Source organism: Odocoileus virginianus, chromosome 7 (assembly GCF_023699985.2).
Source record: "Odocoileus virginianus isolate 20LAN1187 ecotype Illinois chromosome 7, Ovbor_1.2, whole genome shotgun sequence".
In the NCBI taxonomy this organism is placed as follows: domain Eukaryota; kingdom Metazoa; phylum Chordata; class Mammalia; order Artiodactyla; family Cervidae; genus Odocoileus; species Odocoileus virginianus.
The window spans coordinates 7,392,803-7,412,259 of NC_069680.1; the positions used below are offsets into that span (position 1 = coordinate 7,392,803).

At 47.8% G+C, this 19,457-nt stretch overlaps 1 protein-coding gene across 3 annotated transcripts in view; it reads right to left on the reverse strand.

Annotated features, from left to right (window-relative positions):
- The window catches only part of SH3PXD2A (SH3 and PX domains 2A), a 247,748-nt gene that overhangs the window by 181,798 nt on the left and 46,493 nt on the right, over positions 1–19,457 (reverse strand). For all 3 annotated transcript variants that reach the window (XM_070470106.1, XM_070470104.1, XM_070470105.1), the window contains exon 2: positions 6,255–6,335. In XM_070470106.1, coding sequence (XP_070326207.1) covers positions 6,255–6,335 — 81 coding nt within the window. The remainder of the gene's footprint in view (positions 1–6,254; positions 6,336–19,457) is intronic.

A 19,457-nucleotide genomic window follows, 5' to 3' on the forward strand; every position in this document is an offset into this window, starting at 1 on the left:
GCTCCAATACTTTGGCCACCTGATGCGAAGTGCTGACTCCATTAGAAAAAACTCTGATATTGGGAAAGATTAAAGGTGGGAGGAGAAGGGGATGACAGAGGACGAGATGGTTGGATGGCATCACTGACTCAATGGACGTGAGTTTGAGCAGGCTCCAGGAGATGGTGAAGGGCAGGGAAGCCTGGAGTGCTGCAGTCCATGTGTCCGCAAGGAGTCAGACACGACTGAGGGGCTGAACAACCACCACAAATGCGGTAACGACCAGGAGAGACACAGTTTATTTTAGACCTCCCACCTTTCCCACCTCCTCCCACAGGTATCCTTTTAATTATTATATATAAATGTTGTAAATAATATATGAACCCATTCTCCTTTTTAAAAAAAGTAAAACATTACAAATAAAGCTAAGGTTCCCCTTTAACCAAGCCCTTCCTCCTACCCATGTCCCTCCGTTACCAGTTTAGAATGCATCCTTCCAGATCTTTTAAGAATAACGATATATTTATTCTGTGTATGTACTTGTAAAAGATATATCTTGTTTTTACATAACTGCCGTCATATAATTTTTTGAAACTTGCATCGGTCATTCATTAACATTTCTTAGCTCTCCATCCACAGGACAATCTCATTTTTTTTGACTGCTGTACTAAGTGGTATGAGACGACAGTTTACTTAGGCACCCTCTATGTTCCCATTTTTGCTGTGGCAAACAATAGGAGGCTTCCTGGGATCGGGGGCTGACCTTGGTTAAGGTCAATGTTCTTGTCTGTCTGGGGCCTGTGAGCAATCACAATGACTGTCAGCTCATCGCACCGCTGGTTCTAGAACTGCCACATCAGGTGCCGGAACTCTCTAGAATCCTGGGTATAAAACTGTTCTTAGAACTTGGCAAGTTACCTCCTCTAGGCTTTAGTCTAGGGTCAATGATCTCAAACAACACAGAGCTTGCTTTGATGATTAAAAGAGCCGGCAAGAAAGACACCTCCCCCAGGCACCTCTTCTACTCTCAGGTTGACCCCTGCACACACCAGGATCACCCCAGTTTGACCCGAGCTGAGGCCTGCTCTGGACATCAAACTAAACTAAAGTTCATATAAATTTAATGAATAGAAAAATGAACATAGATGTTTACCAGCAAAATGATGGACTGGAAGTAGAATTCTAATTATAAAAATGCTGTGATCCTATGACTCTCCATACATTACATCAGAACATGTCCCCCCACACATACACATCCCTCCTAAGGTCGGTTATTAATGATTCAAGGATTGTAGTTTTCTTCACCCATCATTAGCCTGGCTATTGGAGGGCTGTGTGACGCTGGGTGGGTAAGTGGGTGGAGAGGCTGGAGAGACGAATAAGGAAGAGAGAGAAAAAAGATCTTCAAAATAGGTTAAGCCCTTTAGAGCAAATGAGCAAGCCTGAACAGCTTTCTTAACTCTATCTTCCAAACAGCATGGAGGAGGCTAAAGGACCTCTCCCTGGTCTGATCAAATATTGACCCTGTGCACTCACTGGCCGGAGTTCAGACTACAGGACCAGCAGCACTATGGAGTCAATGTTTGCAGAGCAATTACTGCAGCCCCGTGTCTTGTAATCAGATTGTGAAACAACCTTCGATGGAGCCGGAGCTTCAGAGAGCCTTCCGGTCCTTCCTCAATGGGGCCAGGCCTTGGGGGAGACACTTAAGAGTGAAGGAGCTGTGCGAGGAAATTTACAGAGGCTGGAAATATGGTCCAGCACCAAAAAGAAGGCAACTTAAGAGCATCTGCAGCCCTTCTTCCTCCTCCTTCTCCCCTTAACTCCACCTCCACATCCACCTCCTATAACCCAAGCTCTTTATAACCAAACAGGCCTCCACATCAGACACTGTCCCCGCTGGCTCCCTCTGGGACAGGTCCCTTTCCTGGTCAGATAGGGCTGAGAGGTGAATTATTTTTAGAAGAAACCAATTTCCACTTAGAGACCAAGAGCCTCTCCTCTCTCTGTTCCCAACATGACATCTGAAATGCCCTTAGAAGCCCTCTCTAGTAACTGACCTGGTTTCCGGAAGAGGTATTTGGAAGAGTTGTTGAATTTGAACTGCTCTATGGATGGGGCAAGTCATGGTGGGATGCAGTCTCCCTCCTGCTGCAGGGGCCCTGGAAGATGTTCGAGGACAACTGGGGAGGCCTTGGGAAGTGGCAGAGCATGCCTGGGTGGCCATAAAGCCAAATGGAGCCTGTTGTGTGTTCCAGATGGTCAGAGGCAGCCCAAACAGAACTTCCTGAGATGATAGAAAAGTCCTGTATCTGCTGTGAAGCGCTGTGCTCTAGATCCCACGAGCTGCTACTCCTGAAGCCCGCACACCTGGAGCCCATGCTGTGCAACAGGAGAAGCAATGGCAATGAGAAGCCTAAGCATTGCAATGAAGACGAGCCCCCGCTTCGCAACTAGAGAAAGCCTGCACAGCCGTGAAGACCCAGAACAGCCAGATAAACAAGTAAATACAAACTTATTTTAAAAATTAAACTTGATTTAACTTTTAAAATTTAAGTTTTAAAATTAACTTAAATGTAACTAGCCACATGTGGCTAGTGGCCACTGCACTGGATAGCACAGGTCTAAAGGCTCCATATCTGGTGCTTCCCAGTGGGCAGGAGGAGGAGCTGGGTTCAGAGCACAGCCTCCTGTGTGAGAAGGAGGGAGAACCACTGAGTCTGAAGGCTCAGGGCAGAAGACACGGGGAGAGGAGAAGCTGTGGGGCAGAGAAGGGGGTCCTCTTCTAGTGCCCTTGGAAGGGTTTGAGGTGGGTGTGAATGACCAAGAAGGTGGTCAGAATTGTATATGTACATTCATGCATGTCTGAAGGGATGCACAAAAGAAACTCTGATCCCCAAAATAAAGTATAAGAACTCACTGATTCATCAGATAAACTAACTTCTTCAGGGAAGCCTGCTCTTAGAGTATAATGTTTCCCTATAACATGTCTATAGTGCTTTTCGTTGCAGCATTTAAAATAGTATAAAATAATATGTATGTATATATTTTAAACTGAAACCTGTCTTCCCTCACTAAGCTGTAATTCCCATAAAAGCAGTAACCAGATCTGCTTTTGCTCACCAGTAAATCCCCACCCAGAGCCTGGCATCCTGCCTGGGACATAGAAGGTAGGCACTTAAGACTGGATGGACTGAGGATGGATGGATGGATGGATGGATGGATGGAGGGACATATAAAGAGGAGGCAGACAAGCAGACATAAATGAACAAACTATGACATAAGTTAGGGACACATTTACCCCAATAATTATAAATCTCAAAAAGCAACCAAATCCCCTCAAACTGGAGTGGGGGTGGGTGGCTCTATCACTCTTGGCTTCTGTCACCAATCAAAACCATATGTGCATCTTCTTAGCTGCCCCCTCCCAAGAAGAATGTTCTTTCCTTCCTCTCCATTCCTCAGCATGTTACTTGTACCTCAACCTAGTATTCATTTCATCTATAGTGGACTTAATTGCTTAAAAGTCTATTTCCCCCATCAGATACAGACCTCTAGAAAGATAGGACCCTGTTCTTCTCAACTGAGTGTCCCTCAGCCTGAGCCACTTCTGCTATGCAAAAGTGCACATGTGGTGGAGGCCTTATCAAAGGCCAATTCACTCCAGCCTTGGCTTCCTCATCTTTATACTTCCACCCTCACCAGCCTAAGGCTGCCAGATTTAGCAAGTGAAAATACAGGACAAAGGATAAAATACGAATCTCAGGTAAACAATGACTAACTTTTTAGTATATCTCCTGTAATATCTGGGATATAAAGTATATGGTCCCTAGAAAACTCAGAACCATGAGCTAGTAAAGCCAGTTAAGCAGCTTTCCCCAGGCTGGCTTAGTCAGTCCGGGGACTTCCAGGGTTCCAACGTGGAGCTCAGCCCACAAGGGGAGGAGCAGAAGGATTCTGAGAGCAGGTCCCTGTGGGCCACACCCCCACTCCCAACTCACTCCATCCTGAGTGGCAAGCTCCAGAGAGAGCCCGAGGGGCTCTGAACACTCTGACGGAGGACTGGGCACTGCACAGCTCCTCAGCAGCGTGAAGCCAAGAACAAGAAAGCAATACCATGACAGGAGGTACTGAACCCCCACACCCTTCAACCAGGCAGCCCAGCATTCTTGTCACCATTAACACCGAGTAGTGTACTAGACAACCATGTGTCGGGAAAACCATGGATTCACTCATTTAATCCTCACAACAACCCTACTGGGTGGGTACCATTCGAATCTTCATTCTACAGATGAGAAAGTGGAGAAGTTAAGGAAGCTGTCCGGAGTTAGAGTGACAGAGCCAGCAACTGGCCCCAGGAAGTGCGTCCCCAGTGTTTCACTCAGAACTGAGATCTGAGAGCCACCAGTGACCAGAGATGGAATTTGCAATGCCGTTTATTCTTCCTCTTATAGGAGCTGCCATATTAAAATCAGAGAACTTGATAAATGAGAAAGGCTTTCTAAAATGAATGCCACTATATGTCCTTATGTCAAGTTCTGAAAAAAATGTTTCCAAAGATGGTTGAAAGGTTAAATTCCAAAGAACCACCCTTTCCAAACTGCATCTACAGGGTGGCGATGACCCATGTGGACAGGCCTGGCCATGCTCACGACTAGGGCCAGCGCATCACACAAGCGGCTTCATGCCATGTGTCCCCTCTCGACACACAGGAAATGAGCCCTCCAGGCAAGGGAGAAGTGGGGGGAGCAGCATTCCTTTCTTGTGAGATTCTGTAACTAGGGACGGAGTAGGAGAATAGAACAGAAAAGAGGGGAAGAAAAGTTCTGATTTGAGAGTTTCCGCTGGCTCTCAGACCCCTTCTGGCTCATCAATGAGTCCTTTCAGGGTTCCCTCTCCCCAACTAAGTGATCATTTCCTGTCCAGCACACTATACCCATTGAGGGGGTATCAGCAAATTCCAACAGTTTACACCAGAAGGACACAAGGAGACTGGACAGGAATTGGTGAGGGAAGAGGAGGAAGTGAGGAGGGTAAGGAGTGGCTCTCAATCCCATATTGTTAGATTAAGAGAGGATTTGTAACGCAGGAAGCTGGCTCACCTCTGGCTCATCTCATAGGCAGAGCCATAAGGACAATGGGATAAAATCAAGTACTTGGAGGTAAACACGCAAGCCTGGCATCTCCAAGATGACTCACCACCAGAGGAAGAAGTGGACCTTGGTTGTGAGGGCCAGCGGTGGATGTCCCTTCTTTGTGTTTTTAATAGGCCTAAACCAGGCTCGTGGCCCTAAGGAAGAGTCTGGAAGCTCTCAGCTTCTGATAAACAGGGGTGGGCCCCCTAGTGGCCATGTTGGTGTTCATGCCCCTCCAACCTCGGCCATAATGATTGGTACAGAGAGGGCACCTGACCCAAGTCAGGCCAATCAGAGTCTTGCCTGGGAGTTTTCAATTTAGAACTGGGAGAGAGGCAGTCTCTGCTGTTGGAAACCACAAGGTAGGAAATTTGGGAGCTACTGACTGCCAAACTACTGAGGACAGTGCCCAGAGAGAAGCCAAGACAAGACAGAGGGAGCGCAGCCCTGGTTTCAGGCGTTCTTGGAGCCACTGTCGCACTCTCCCTTCCACCATCTGGTTGACTGCATAAGCTTCCAACCAAGTCTCCTTTTCATCTAAGCCAGTATGAGCACAAAACTATTGCTTGTGACCTAAGGAAGCCTAGCCAAATTAATTGACATCAAGGGAGGTGTCTACAGTGGAGCTGAGGGATCCATGCTACCATCACCCACGCAGAGCCTTATTCAGTTAGACAGACACAGTGGTGTGCCCAGTTTGTGTCTGTAGTTCAAGACATTGCTGACTTTCTGTTTCAGTCTTTTCCGTGTGTTTGCTTTTCTTTGTCTACAATGATGTGGTGGCTTGCATCTCACTCTGTATGTTTATAGACACATGTCTGCTCAGGCACACAGCACCCACAGCCATCCTCTTGCCTCTCTTCCCAGCCTCCAAATGCAGGAGGGTGACAAAGCATGACTGTGGACAGTCATGTTAAGAAGTCAACATAGCCCCAAGTGTGTCTGCAACATCCAAGACTAAGCTCAGCCCAGCTTGACTGCCGAGGTTCCCTCCTCCATCCCTCTGTTCTGCCTAAACTCTGACCCTGAGATTGTTGGAAGGGGCTCTCTGGATGGGTGAGGAATGAGACAGGCCAGCTCACCAGAAGCTCAGGCCACTTCATGTGGAACCAGGCCCCATCTGAGCTCAGACTCACTCACCTGCAGGTCAAAGAACTTGCTGTACCTCCGGTAGATGGTCTGGGATGTGGAGTCGGACCAGGTCACATTGATGATGTATACCTGTGGGGGACAGGTAAGAGAAGGTGAGTGGGTATCTAAGGCAGGGCCTCAAGCTGCACCAATCATCATTTTCTATGACTGTGGGTATTTCATACCAAGACAATTCTTTCTCTCATCTTTGTCCCCAGGGCTTTAGCATAGTGTCATGTATACATGGATGCTACACATATGTCTAAACACACACGCATACCTAGAAGGGTATTCAATAAAATGCTAAGGATGATTATATTAGGTGGGTAGGGTTATAAGTGGTTTTAATTTCCATCTTCTTGTTTATATGTACTTTATACAACGAACATAAATTTGGGCTTGTTTAAAAAAAATCTAAGTAGCTAATTTCCACCGGTTCTCAAACTTTATGGTGAATGAGATTCTGCAAAGGGCCTTCCAACATCACAGATGTCAGAACCCCACCCTCTACAATTCTGCATAAGTAGATCTGGGTTTTGGAGGCTCAGGCATCTACATTTTCTTTTGTTAAACAATTTTTATAGAGCAGTTTTAGGTTCACAGGAAAACTGAGCAGAAGGTACAGAGGGTTCCGTTCTATCCCCACCTCCACGCTTGCACAACCTCTCCCAGTATCAACACCCCTCACCAGAATGGTATGTTTGTTGAAACTGGGCGTCTATGTTTTAAACAAACCACTCCAGCTGATTCTGCCTCAGTTGATCCTTGGAACCTACTCCAAACCTGCTTCAGGAGGCTGTGAGCATTTCAGAGATGTGTGATTCATCCTGGTGTCCCTGAGTCTTAGCTCTGTGCCTGGCACAGAGTCAGTGCCTGGAAAACACTCTGCCCCACTGAATGACCAAACTGGCCTTCTGGCTGAGACATAGATGCACAGGAGGGAAGTTAGCGTGCGGAAGATCTGTAGACTTTTCTGAAATGAAGGCATTTCAGGACCCCATTCCCAGTGTCACCCCAGTTCCCAGTGCTCAGTCAGGCTCCGGACTACTGACTGCCTCAGGCCACTGTGGAAGGCTGCCTGGCCCAGGAGGTGGGCAGGAATGCTGACTGGAGAAGACCCACACAATCTGGTCTACTGTTCTCACCATTTCTGTTCCTCTCACCTGAACCCACACCAAAGACATGCCTTCCTAGGCGAGGCCTCGGTTAGAGGGAGGGCCCCCCACACAACCTCAGAGCTACTCTGCTGAACTTGCCCAGGTGCCTGCTGTGAGGTCTCCGACCCAGGGTTAAGACGTTTGCTCCTTCCGCCTTCAGAGGAGACCGGGCGGCTCTAGGTCTCTGCACCAGTCCCCTTGCCAGGATGCCCTGTCCATCCAAATCACCTGGGGGAGCTCAGTAAAAATCCCTATTCCCAGACCTCTGCCTGGCGATTCTGACTCAGGAGGTGTGAGGGGGAATCCACCAGAGAGGGGAACAAAGTGGCCAGAGAAGCCAGGGTCGTGAAAAGGAAGAAATGGGAGTGAAGAGGAGGTGCGTGCGGACACCTTGGCATCAGAGTGGTGGGCTTCACTGCCTGGAGCAGGGCTGTCTGATCTGCCTGGGCCGCTGTAACATAACTCCACAGACTGGGTGGCTTAGAAAACAGTGTTCATTTCCCACAGTCACGGAAGCTGGAAACCCCAGATCAAGGTTCCTGGTGGAACCTGCTTCCTGGTCACCTTGTCATACCTTCACATGGTGGAGACAAGAGCTCTAGTTTCCTTCTCTTCTTAAAAGGACACTAAACTCATCATTGGGGCTCTACCTTCATGACTGCGTCTGGACCTAATTAATTCCCAAAGGCTCCACCTCGGATACCATCATACCGGGGATCTGGACTTTTAACATGTGGACTTAGCACAAGGGACTGGGGGAGGCACGAACACTGAGTCCACAACAAGGGTTTTGCACACAGGAGTGTGAGGCTGTATGTTTGGCTTCTCAGTTAACAGCCAAGGAAACAAGCCCTGAATCTAGTCTCTTCTCCACTCCAATCTCTAAGCCACAGAGTTAGCCTCGTGCAGTGCGGAGTGTTTGTTCTGAAATGCACCCAAGGAGACAGCTATAAAGCAAAGCAAATACAGCTTAGTGTTGCCACCCTGAAATGGAGTATTTATGACATGTCTTATGTGATCCCAACAAGAAAGAACATTAAGTGAAAAGGCTGTCCCTGTCCTCACAAGCCCAAAATAAACTACTGACATAAATAAACATCCAGGGATATGCTTTACTTTATATCATATATAAACATATATCTCATACAATAAACTGTAGAAACCATTTAGGTAATGGCTACTATGTGCCAGCACAGTGTAAAGCACTCATATGCATTAGCTCTTTTAATCGTCAGCTCAATGAGGTAGCTACCACTGCCACCCCTCTTTTGCACAAGAGGAAGCTGAGGTTCAGAGAAGCCAAATAACTTGCCCAAGGTCACACAGCTAGGAAAATACAGAGCAAAGGATTAAACCCAAGTCCAGCTGAGTTTAATCCCTATGCTCTTAACTACACAGGACTGTCTGAAAGAAAAGAAAGTGAAAGTGAAGTCGCTCAGTCGTGTCCAACTTGTAGTGACCCCATGGACTGCAGCACACCAGGCTCCTCTGTTCAAGGGATTTTCCAGGCAAGAGTACTGGAGTGGGTTGCCGTTTCCTTCTCCAGGAGATCTTCCCAACCCAGGGATGGAATCCCGGTGTCCCGCACTGTAGACAGACGCTTTACTGTCTGAGTTACCAGGGAATAAGTAAATTCAGAAGCAGGGATATTTAATCAAACTTCCTGATCAGGACTGAATGGCATCTTTTTAAATAAAGTTTTGGGTGATCTGAGAAGTCTGTGCAACCCTTGAGGAACATGGGGGAGGAAGACTAATTCTGAGAGCCTGAGACCAAGAAGAGACAGAACATGGCCCAGACAGAAGTCAACAGTGAAGAATGCTACAAAACCAGACGGACACAGAGGAAACTCTCATACACAACTGGCTCCACCAACTGTGGCAGGATGCTCTGGGGTTTTTCTGGGGATTATAGCCCATTCCATCCCCCCTGTTGACTTCCAGCTCCTTGAATCCCAAATCCTGTTGGTTACAACTCCCTTCCATCCATATCTCCCCTTCCCACAGACGTTATGCACAACACGCCAGAAGGAGGTCCCAAGTGAGTGGGCCCTCTTGGAAAGAGCCTGCCCTCACTCGCAGGCCATTAGACAGCAGTCTTTCTCCCTGGCCAACCAAGCGGGACCCAGAGGAAGGGCTTAACTGGGCTTAGCATGACCCCTGCTCCATCCTCTCTAGTAATTAGGGGCTTCCCGTCACCTCCCAGGGAGAATTAATCACAGGCTCGCTGGCTCTAGCAGCTGGGAGGCCCCTCCGTTTGCAAAGGAGGAACCTAGGACCTAGGATGGCGATTCGCCAGGGACGAGGCACAGACTCTGGAGTCAGCCACTCTTAGGTCCTTTCTTATCGTGGCTGCGAGACCTCAGCCCAACCTCTCAGACCCTCAGGCTCTTCCTCTACTCTACACACGCAGTCTACAAAGCTACCGGCCTGACCCGCTATGCTGCTTTCATCCCAAGTGTGCTCGCCCTGTTAGTGGCAGAGCTAGGACAGGCGGCCAGGCTTCCTAATTCCTAATCTAGGACTGATCAGCACAGGACCAGAAACACCTGCCCTTCCTCCTTTATTATTCAAAACAGTTAAAGAGTCACAGGGTGTTGTCGCTATCTAAGACTTGACCTGAACCCACAAGAAAATCTGGCTCTTTGGTGACCTGTCCCTTGGACAGCAAGGAGATCAAACCAGTCAAACCTAAAGGAAATCAACCCTACATATTCATTGGAAGGACTGATGCTAAAGCTGAAGCTCCAGTATTTCAGCCACCTGATGCGAAAAGCCGACTCACTGGAAAAGACCCTGACTCTGGGAAAGATTGAGGGCAGGAGGAAAAGGGGGTGACAGACGATGAGATGGTTGGATGGCAACACTGACTCAATAGACATGAGTTTGAGCAAGCTCTGGGAGATGGTGAAGGACAGGGAAGCCTGGCGTGCTGCAGTTTAAGGGGTCACAAAGAGTCAGACACTGAGTGAGTGTCTGAACAACACCTGGTGACTTAGATGTGGGAGTGGGGAAATAAGCCCCCATTCCAGGTTCTCCCACAACTCTAGGACTTGCCAGAGCCGCCCACCCCCATGCCCAGCCCACCCTCCTGGACAAACAGTGTAAACCCTGAGCTAATAAGGAAAGGGTCAGAGGCCTCCCTGGAGGTAAGTCCAGAGGATCCACGGATACCCTCCAGGCCCACTTCCCTCGTTGTTCGCTGGTCTGCTTGCTTCCAAACCTCGATCATCCTAGATCATCAGACCAGAATGTGCACCCAGATCATCACAATTTCAGCCCTGCTCCTACTGCCCCACCCCCACATCAGAATTTCTCAAGCCTGCCAGAGCTGGCTGTGTGGGAAACCCTAGGGATGAACCGCAGAGAAGGAGCAGGTGGAGGGGAGGGGACAGGGCAGAGGTCACTGGAGAAAGCCAGGTCTGTTCACCGGGTCTGCGTCAGGGGCCCAGGTAAACCCTCCTCTGGCTGCAGGAGTGACCAAGATAGGGTTACCCAGCAGCTGGGTCTCAAGAAAAGTTTGCAATTAAACATTCTGCCGGCACGCACTTTACTTGGAGTCATGTTTCCCGGGTGGAGTTTCCCTTCCTTCTGGATTAAAAAACCCATGGATTCTATTTCCCCGTCTCTGGTCATTTCAGGCAGATGGCAAGCATCTAGGGATTGCGTCCAGCCTCCCCCAGAGAGGAAGCCCTAGAGTCTCAAATTCACCTGCCACGCTCACCCTCTCCCACAGACACAACTACACAAATTCCACGATGCCTCCATTTCACCAGCCCACCCACTCCGGGACCATCTTGGGTCGCTTTCCATCTGCTCAGCTCATTAGGCCCAGAAATGTCTGTGGCTTCCAAGACTTCCAAGTCCTGCTCCTTTCAACAAGGAAACAGTCTTGATGCAAATCAGACCAGCAGCTCAGCTCCAGAGAACTGAGACTGAAGCCCAGCCCAGTTCCCGTGGAGGGAGGGCCATGCTCAGACCTGGACTGTGACCAATTAATGACCCAAAGCTATGGCCTAATCATTCCTAGAAGGCCTGGGACCTGCCCACGCTTAATTAGAAAGTGCCAGTAAGTACCTACTGCTCCCTTTGCTGATGAAAAGTACAGTTAGAGGCAAGAAGTTAGGAAGTGTGGGGAAATCCTCTACCTGGGCACGGTGGCTCAGTTTACTGAGGAGGTCTTATTTTCCCTGAGCCCCTGCCAGCTGCCCCTGGCCCTCGACCAAGTGGAAACCCAACGACAACCTTCCTTCACCTGCTCATACCAACACAGGGTGGGAATAGTTGGCCAAGACAAGGGCTGTCACATATAGTTGTGTAAGTTGTTTACTGTCCAAAGACTGTCCGGGACAAGTAGGGGCCAAAAGTTAGCCTACACTCTGCACCCCAAACTGTGCACCACGGCTCTGGGACGCAGGCACAGAAAGAAAGGAGTTCCTCCTTCTAATGCATACAGAAACGTTTCTAGCCAGGACACAGCACCGTGTGCCCTGGGTAGGCTGTCACTGCTTCCAGGTCCCTGAGGCTACAGTATCTCCTTAGGACCCAGTTCCTCCACTTTCCCAGATCTTCTAGATGAAGGAATGCTTAATGTTCGGGACAGGCTGCTAAAGGCTATGGCCACAGAGGTCCGAACAAACACATTCCAATGGCTAGGAAATGGGAGTTCTCATTTAGGGAGCTGATTGCAGCTCTGGCTTCCTGCTGGAGAAGTTCATCATGTCAGCCCACCTAAGGTACAAATTGGATCTAACCTTCTATTCAAAAAGCCCCATGTACTAAGTCCTATGATGGGCAGGGGAGTCTCAAATTAGACCGGGCTGATCCCCAAGATCCAGCTCACCCAGCAGGGCAGAGGACCCCAGGGCTGCTGCTCCCAAGGCAAGGGCTCAACCAATGCTGGGCTAATGCCCCTTCTCCTTCTGGCTGGGCCCCACTGACCCCCACTAATAAGTGGAGGAGACTCCAGTGTCAAAGACCCATCTTGATAACAGTTGGCTGCACCCAATTTGAAAGCCTCCAAGACTTCATCATCTGCCCTGGGCCCACCAGCCTAGCAAGTCTGTGGGCCTCTCTTGCGGTGCTCACAGTCTGTTTTTCACAACTAGATCTGCCTTTGTTTACTACTTGTTGACTCAGGATGACCCAGCACTGGACACATGCTGTCACCCTGTCCATTTCATGTGTGTGACTATGTCCTCCCAGTCTCCCCATGGGCAGCAACTGTGTTCTCTCACTCCCCCGAGGTACCTCAGGCCTGGCAGTCTGCTGGGCACCCTGAAATACGACTGGCTGGCTAATGACTGAAAATCTACCGGGTTTAAAGCACCAAAGAGGTCGCTAGTAGCAACACTTGGGGACTACCCTACCTCCAGAAGCAAATTCTCAGTGGCCAAGGGGCAGAATATAAATACATACAACTCGGTACAAAAGCTTTGCCAACTCAAAACCCTGCCTGCAAAATCAAGTTCAATGGCCTGTGGCCACCTGGCTAAAGTTTCCGAGCACCCTAAGGGTGCAGTCCTCTAAAATTCTGACATCTCCTCTGGGGTGGGTGATTATTCATGGGGTGGGGAGGGTAGATGACACTGCAGATTTGAGCAACAAGCAGCACTTAGAAGCCTGGACTTGGGGGCAATGTCCCCTCTAGAGCACGCGCATACACACACACACACACACACACACACACACACACAGGTTCAGTATGGGTTCATGACCAGATTGTGGAGCCTTTCAGGCCTCAGACCACCCTAGCCAGACTCCCTCTGGACCACTTTATGGAGCAATCACAACAAACACAGCAGAAGCGAACCCCAGAAAGGCTTGCGAGAGACAAGGAGTGTGGCCCACAGAAGGCTCCTCCCAGAACCAGGATCCACCCACCCCTCCAAAACATAGTTGCCATGCACACACTATAACCCGTGCCAAAAGGCTCTCCTCTGGGAAAAGAGCTTTTCCTCTCCCAGTTTCATTGGGATATACTTGACATACAACACTGTATACATTTAAGGTGTACGGCGTAATGATCTGACTTACAACCATCATGAAATGACTGCCATAAGAAGCTTCATGAACATCCAGCATTTAATATGGATATAGCAAAGAAATAGAAAATTTTTTTCTTGTGATGAGAACTCTTAGGATTTACTCTCTTAACAACTTTCACATGTGATATACAGCAGTGTTAATTACATTTCTCAGGTTGTACGTCATATCCCTAGTACTTACTTATCCAACAACTGGGAATTTTTATCCTTTGTCAAATTCCCACTCCACCCACCCTTCTCTGGTAACCAGAAATCTGATCTCTTTTGCTACAAGTTTGTTTTTGAAGTAAATTGACCTATAACACTATGTTAGTTCCTGGTGCATAATACAGTGATTTGATATTACTACACATTTCAAAATCATCACCACAGTAGGTCTAGTTACTATCTGTCACCATACAAAGGTACTACATAATTATCAACAATATTTACTGCACTGTAATTTCATATCTGTGACTCATTTATTTCCTAGCTGAAAGTTTGTACTTCTTAATCTCTCTCATCTATTTCCTCCTCCCCTCGTCCCCTCTCCTCTGGCATCCACTTGTTTGTTTTCTGTATCTATGACTCTGTTTCTGTTGTTTGTTAATTTCTGTTTGTTAGATTCCACATATAAGTGAAATCATGTAGTATTTGTCTTTCTCCATCTGACTTACTTCACTTAGCATAACATGCTGCTGAAAATGGTAAAATTTCATTCTCTGTATGGCTGAGTAATATTCCATTATACATACATATGGAATATATATACATATACACACACACATACATATATATATATGGGCTACCCTGGTGGCCCAGATGGTGAAGAATCTGCCCGCAATGTGGGAGACCCGGGTTTGATCCCTGGGTCAGGAAGATCCCCTGGAGAAGGGAATGGCTAACCATTCCAGTATTCTTGTCTGGAAAATTCCATGAACAGAGAGAGGAGCCTGGAGAGCTACAGTCTATGGGGTCGCAGAGAGTCGGACACAACTGAGAGACTACTACTTTCACTTTCATACATATACATATCTCACACCTTCTTTATCTATTCATCTGTGGATAGGCACTTGGTTGCTTCCCTGTCTTGGCTATCACATATAATGCTGCAATGAACATAAAGGTGCATATATCTTTTCTAATCAGTGTTTTCATTTTCTTTAGATAAACACCCAGAAGTGGAACTGCTGGATCATATGGCAGTTCTATTTTTAATTTTTTGAGGAAACTCCACACTGTTTTCCAGTATCTGTACCAATTTACATTCCCACCAACAGTTCCTGAGGGTTCCCGTTTCTCCACACCCTGGCCAACATTCATGATTTGTTGTCTTTCTGATAACAGCCATTCTGACAGGTGTGAAGTGACACCTCATTGTGGTTTTGACTTGCATTTGGGAAAGAGGGCTTTTTAAAGGGATGTGAAGGAGGGGGTAGTCAGAAGGCTCCTAAACTGTATCAAACACCTTCAAGAAAATCTAGTGCGGATCCATCGCCCTCAGCACCTGTCATCATTTGCGTGAGCCCCGGGCCTTGATTATTAACTTGGAGGGCAGTGTGTAGGCAAGAGGGTTTGGAGGAAGCTTCTATTGGCTGGTGCCTCCATTCGTTCCACTGCAAGATGGGAAGAACCGTGGTTATGTCACTCTGGGGCTCTCTGAGGATGCTTGATCTACCCCATATCTCCCCATTAGAACAGAAGCTCCTTCAAGGCAGCTCCTTCAATGCTCAGCAAGACAATTTATACCTAAGAGGTGCTCATTTAATGTCCCCTGAGTAAGTGAAGGAACAAAGCGACCAGCTGATGTCGAGTGACATTAGTGCCTGCTGCTGGCTTTTGTGCCACACGACAGATGAGGCAGAGACCCCGACCTCCAGGCCCTCCAGCTCAGCTGCAGCAGCCAGACTCACACTGACCAATCAAGCAGGGAAACTAGCTGGAGCGATGGGGTACCAACAAATGAGGCTCAGAAAGCACCAAAGGCAGCAATGGCATTGCAGAGGAGAAAGGTGGCTTTGAAGGCATTTGGTGAATTTGAATTTTAGCTTCCACACTTCACTGCTGTGTGGACTTGAGCATGTGTCTTAGCCTCTCTGAGTGAGAGGGTCTCGTCAGCTGCAAAGTGTGGTTTATAATGGGAGCGTCCCATTAAATGTGATGGCACAAGGTGGGGGCTGGCACATAATGAGTGCCCAAGTGAATCTTAGCTATCTGGATACTCAGGAAGAGGGAGGGGTCAACTGACTTCTTTCCATTTGCCCTGAGACTTGAATCATGATACCAGGAACAGGAGTAGGAGGGGAGCAGGAAGTAAGAATCAGGGACACAGATGGACAGGGGCAGGGGACACACACACACACACACACACACACACACTCTCTCTCTCTCTCTCTCTCTCTCTCTCCACACTACTAATAACAAGGCCAGCCTGGGAAAGTAGAAGAGTAAAAATAGCTCTGCTGCCCAGGGCCGGCAGAACAATGGCCATCCTTGGGAGCACCCCACTAAAAGGATGGATGGGCTGTGGCAGGCCCCTCGGGGTTGGAGGCGTTTTTTCTTCTTTTTTTCATGTTTCCTGGAGAGGAAATGAGTATGCAAAGTAGAAGCTACCAGGATTGACAAAATTTACACAGACCTTTAAAAAGGTTCAGCTGCCGAAGCTCTGTCCTTGCAGTCATCAGAGCTAGGACAGCAGGATGAGCCAGTTTTTTGTTTTTTTTAACAAACCTTTCTCTTCAATGCAGGAGCTTTGTGGTTTCAGTAGGAATAAAAATGATAGCCATGCCCCTGTATTGATCACTTAACTGCATTCCAGGCTTTGCTAAGCACTTTATATTGATGATCTCATTTAATCCTGACATTGATTCTGGGGGGGAAAGTGTTGTTATCATCTCCAGTTAACAAATGAAGAGACCTGGAGAAATAATGGATCTGCCTGAAGTTCCACGGGTGCGTGATGAAGCTCAGGTTTAAATGTGGTGTTGACCCTGCAGCTTGACCACTTCGTCCTTTTTGATAACTACACCAGACTGCCTGGAGCAAGGCAGAGCCCCTGCCATGACGATTTGCTCTTCAATCGGCTGCTTTACCTGTAGGTGACCCATCGGTCAGTACTGAGGTCACCCACGTGGAAGCAGGCTAGTGAGACCAGTGTGGGACCAGCGCTCTATTTTGCATGGTTCAGACTCAATCCAATCAGGCTACTGGAGAAGTTGTTTCTGTCTCTGAGCCTCCACTCCCCATCTGTAAAATGGACGTGATAACCGCCCCACCTTGAAGCTTAATGAGAACACAAGGGAAGTAGCAACCACGGTGCTGTGGTCGCTGTAGCTGCTGGCCACACATGCCCTCTCCTCCCCATCTTCCCCTTCCAAGAGTCTAGCACAGTCTTCTGTGCTCTTCGAGCTTCTGCCTCTTCCCTAGAAGTTTCTGGAGGCACCAGTGACCCTTCCTGGGTCAAGAAAGTAAGGCACTGCAGCTTCTAGGGCTCTGGGTGTCGCCCCCACTGCTTGCTCTCCAGGGTACCTGAGGGCATGTGATTGGACCTCTGCACCTCCCTCCCTCCAGCCCTGCCACCTCCCTCTGGTCCCAAGCCAGCTTATCAGAACAGACGGACCTGACCACCTTGGGCCAGTGGGTCCTCTGGTGGAGAGGCCCAGAAGAGGTGAACATAGGTGTCTTGGGTAATGACCAGGAGCCCAGAGAGGGTGGCGGGATGCCCGGGCTAGGAGGAGGAGGCTCCCTCTATGGTGGAAATCGAGAAAAATTCTAGATGCATATTGACATTCAGGAGCTAGAGACCTGGAAACCTTAAACAACCAGATACTTGCTTGAACCCTGGAAAGGACCACACTCCTGGGCTTCCAAGAGGCTTGGACGCAACCCAGCAATCTAGGACCAGGCTGGAAAGGATGATTCTAGCCCCACATTCTCCGAAATCAACGGCTGATCCGGGCCTGCTGATCTGGACACACATATCCTGTGAACGTGCCCTGCTCCCCCGTCACACCCTGGGGAGCAAGCAGAGGTTAACACACACAGCTGGGTTTCCTCTTCCTGGGAAACACAGCAGCCAGGCAAGGCCAGAGGCCAGCAGATTCCTCCACACACAGCCTGAAGGGGAAGTGACCCCACCGTTTCCTCCCCGCCATCTGACACACGCACACCTTCCTCTCTGCTGTGCTCAGCAAAGCTTGACTTCTGACACAAGGCGAATTGCTGTCATTAGGAATTCTGTTGCATGGGACAGACAGGAACAATCATTTTAGAGAGCACTTTAGCAATCTCTACCCCAAACCTGCATTCCCTTTGATGGGGCAATTTTACTTCTAAGAATATATCCACACAAGTGTGTGTATATGTGCATCTAGGTGTGTGTATGTATGTATTTACATATATAAAGATGTTCATGCAGCTTTGGTTGAAACAGCAAAAAATAAGGAAGGTTGACAGTCTATTGGTTTAAAAAATGGTCAGATTATGAGCCATATATATTTTAAAGATAAGGTGTCTCTTTCTGTGTCATCAAGAGAAAATGTTCACAGTATATTGAGAAAAGAAAAAAATATTATAAAACTGTGTATACAATAAGATTAGATTTATTTCGGGGGAGGGGGAATTGTGTATGGGGATCTGTGCATATATATATGTGTGTGTACATTTAAAAAATTTGGAAAAATGCCACAAATTGATGATCATGGTTATTTGGGTTAAGAAGAATAGAATAATTTCACTTTATACATCTCTATATTGTTTTATTGGACTATGTTTGGCTTTCAAATTTAAAATGAGATTTCCATCTTTACAAAACAATTGTCTTCTCTTAGCCTGTACTCTGACTAGTGTCAGCTCCTAAATATTCTGCCAACATCCAGTCTGTGCTCATTCTCGGGGAGCTGAAGGGGATTTCAAGTTCAACGCGGAGCTTTTGAAGCCAAAGTCTGCAACCCTGTCTACACATACCATCATCTGGAGTGCTTTAAAAACATTGTCTGCCAGCGCTACCCATACCATTTAAATTAGAATCCCAGAAGGTGGGGTGGACATTGGTAGTTTTCAGAGCTCCCAGGTAAGTCTACAGCTTGTTACAGGTTGAGAACCACTTGTTGACTAAAAAAAGAAAAGCACAACATAAGAGTTGCTAGTTTAGTTTTATTTGGGGTAAAATGAGGACTGCAGCCTGGGAGACAGCACCTCAGACAGCTCTGAAAAACTGCTCCAAAGAAGTAGGGGAAGGACAGTATATAAGTGACTCTAGTGAAGGGAGAATACATGCAATCAAGCACATATTTTTCCAGAAGGTTTCTGCTACTCTCATATGAAGCTTTCTGCTAGTCATGAGAAATAGTTGTCGCTCTGAAGGATTTTAGTGCTTTTCTAGATACGAGGAGATAGGAGAACTGGACTCATAAACTCAGCTCCTGAAAACATCTAACAATCTAAATACCTGTTCGGGCAGTTCCGCACCCTCCCCCCAGTCTCCACCTTGGACTCCTTTCAGGGGGTTCTGAAGGTCAGCAGCTGCAGCAGCACATGACTTAATTCTTGTAGGGGTAGATGGCAAGTGCCCATGACAAGTGCCAACTTGTAGCTAACACACTCAAGGTGGACCTGGACCAACATCAAACAGACCACCAGAATAGCTGAAAAAATCACTCTTCAAGTAGCAAGAGTATTATAAGTAACGAGTACTAGTAAAGAGTCAGCTCTGTCTTCAAGAGATCCAGTTAGGGAGTTTGTATTTAGTGCTTTTTCTCAAAGTTCTGCCTCCAGTTTTGGAATGCACCAACTCAAGTGGGGAGAAGAAAACAAGGGGACAGGGGTTTGTTTGTTCTGAGCTGTGGCTGGGCCTTTGCTTCTTCAGCAGCCCACGGCTGTCCTCACCTCCATGGGGCCTGTATCAGTGACTCAGGGGTCAGAGTCCAGCCCTTTTCGGCTCCAGGAGGAAGCTGAATTAGAGGTGCTGAGCCCAGAGAAGGCATTTAAGAGACACACAACAGCTGGTTTCAAATATTTAAAGGAGTATCA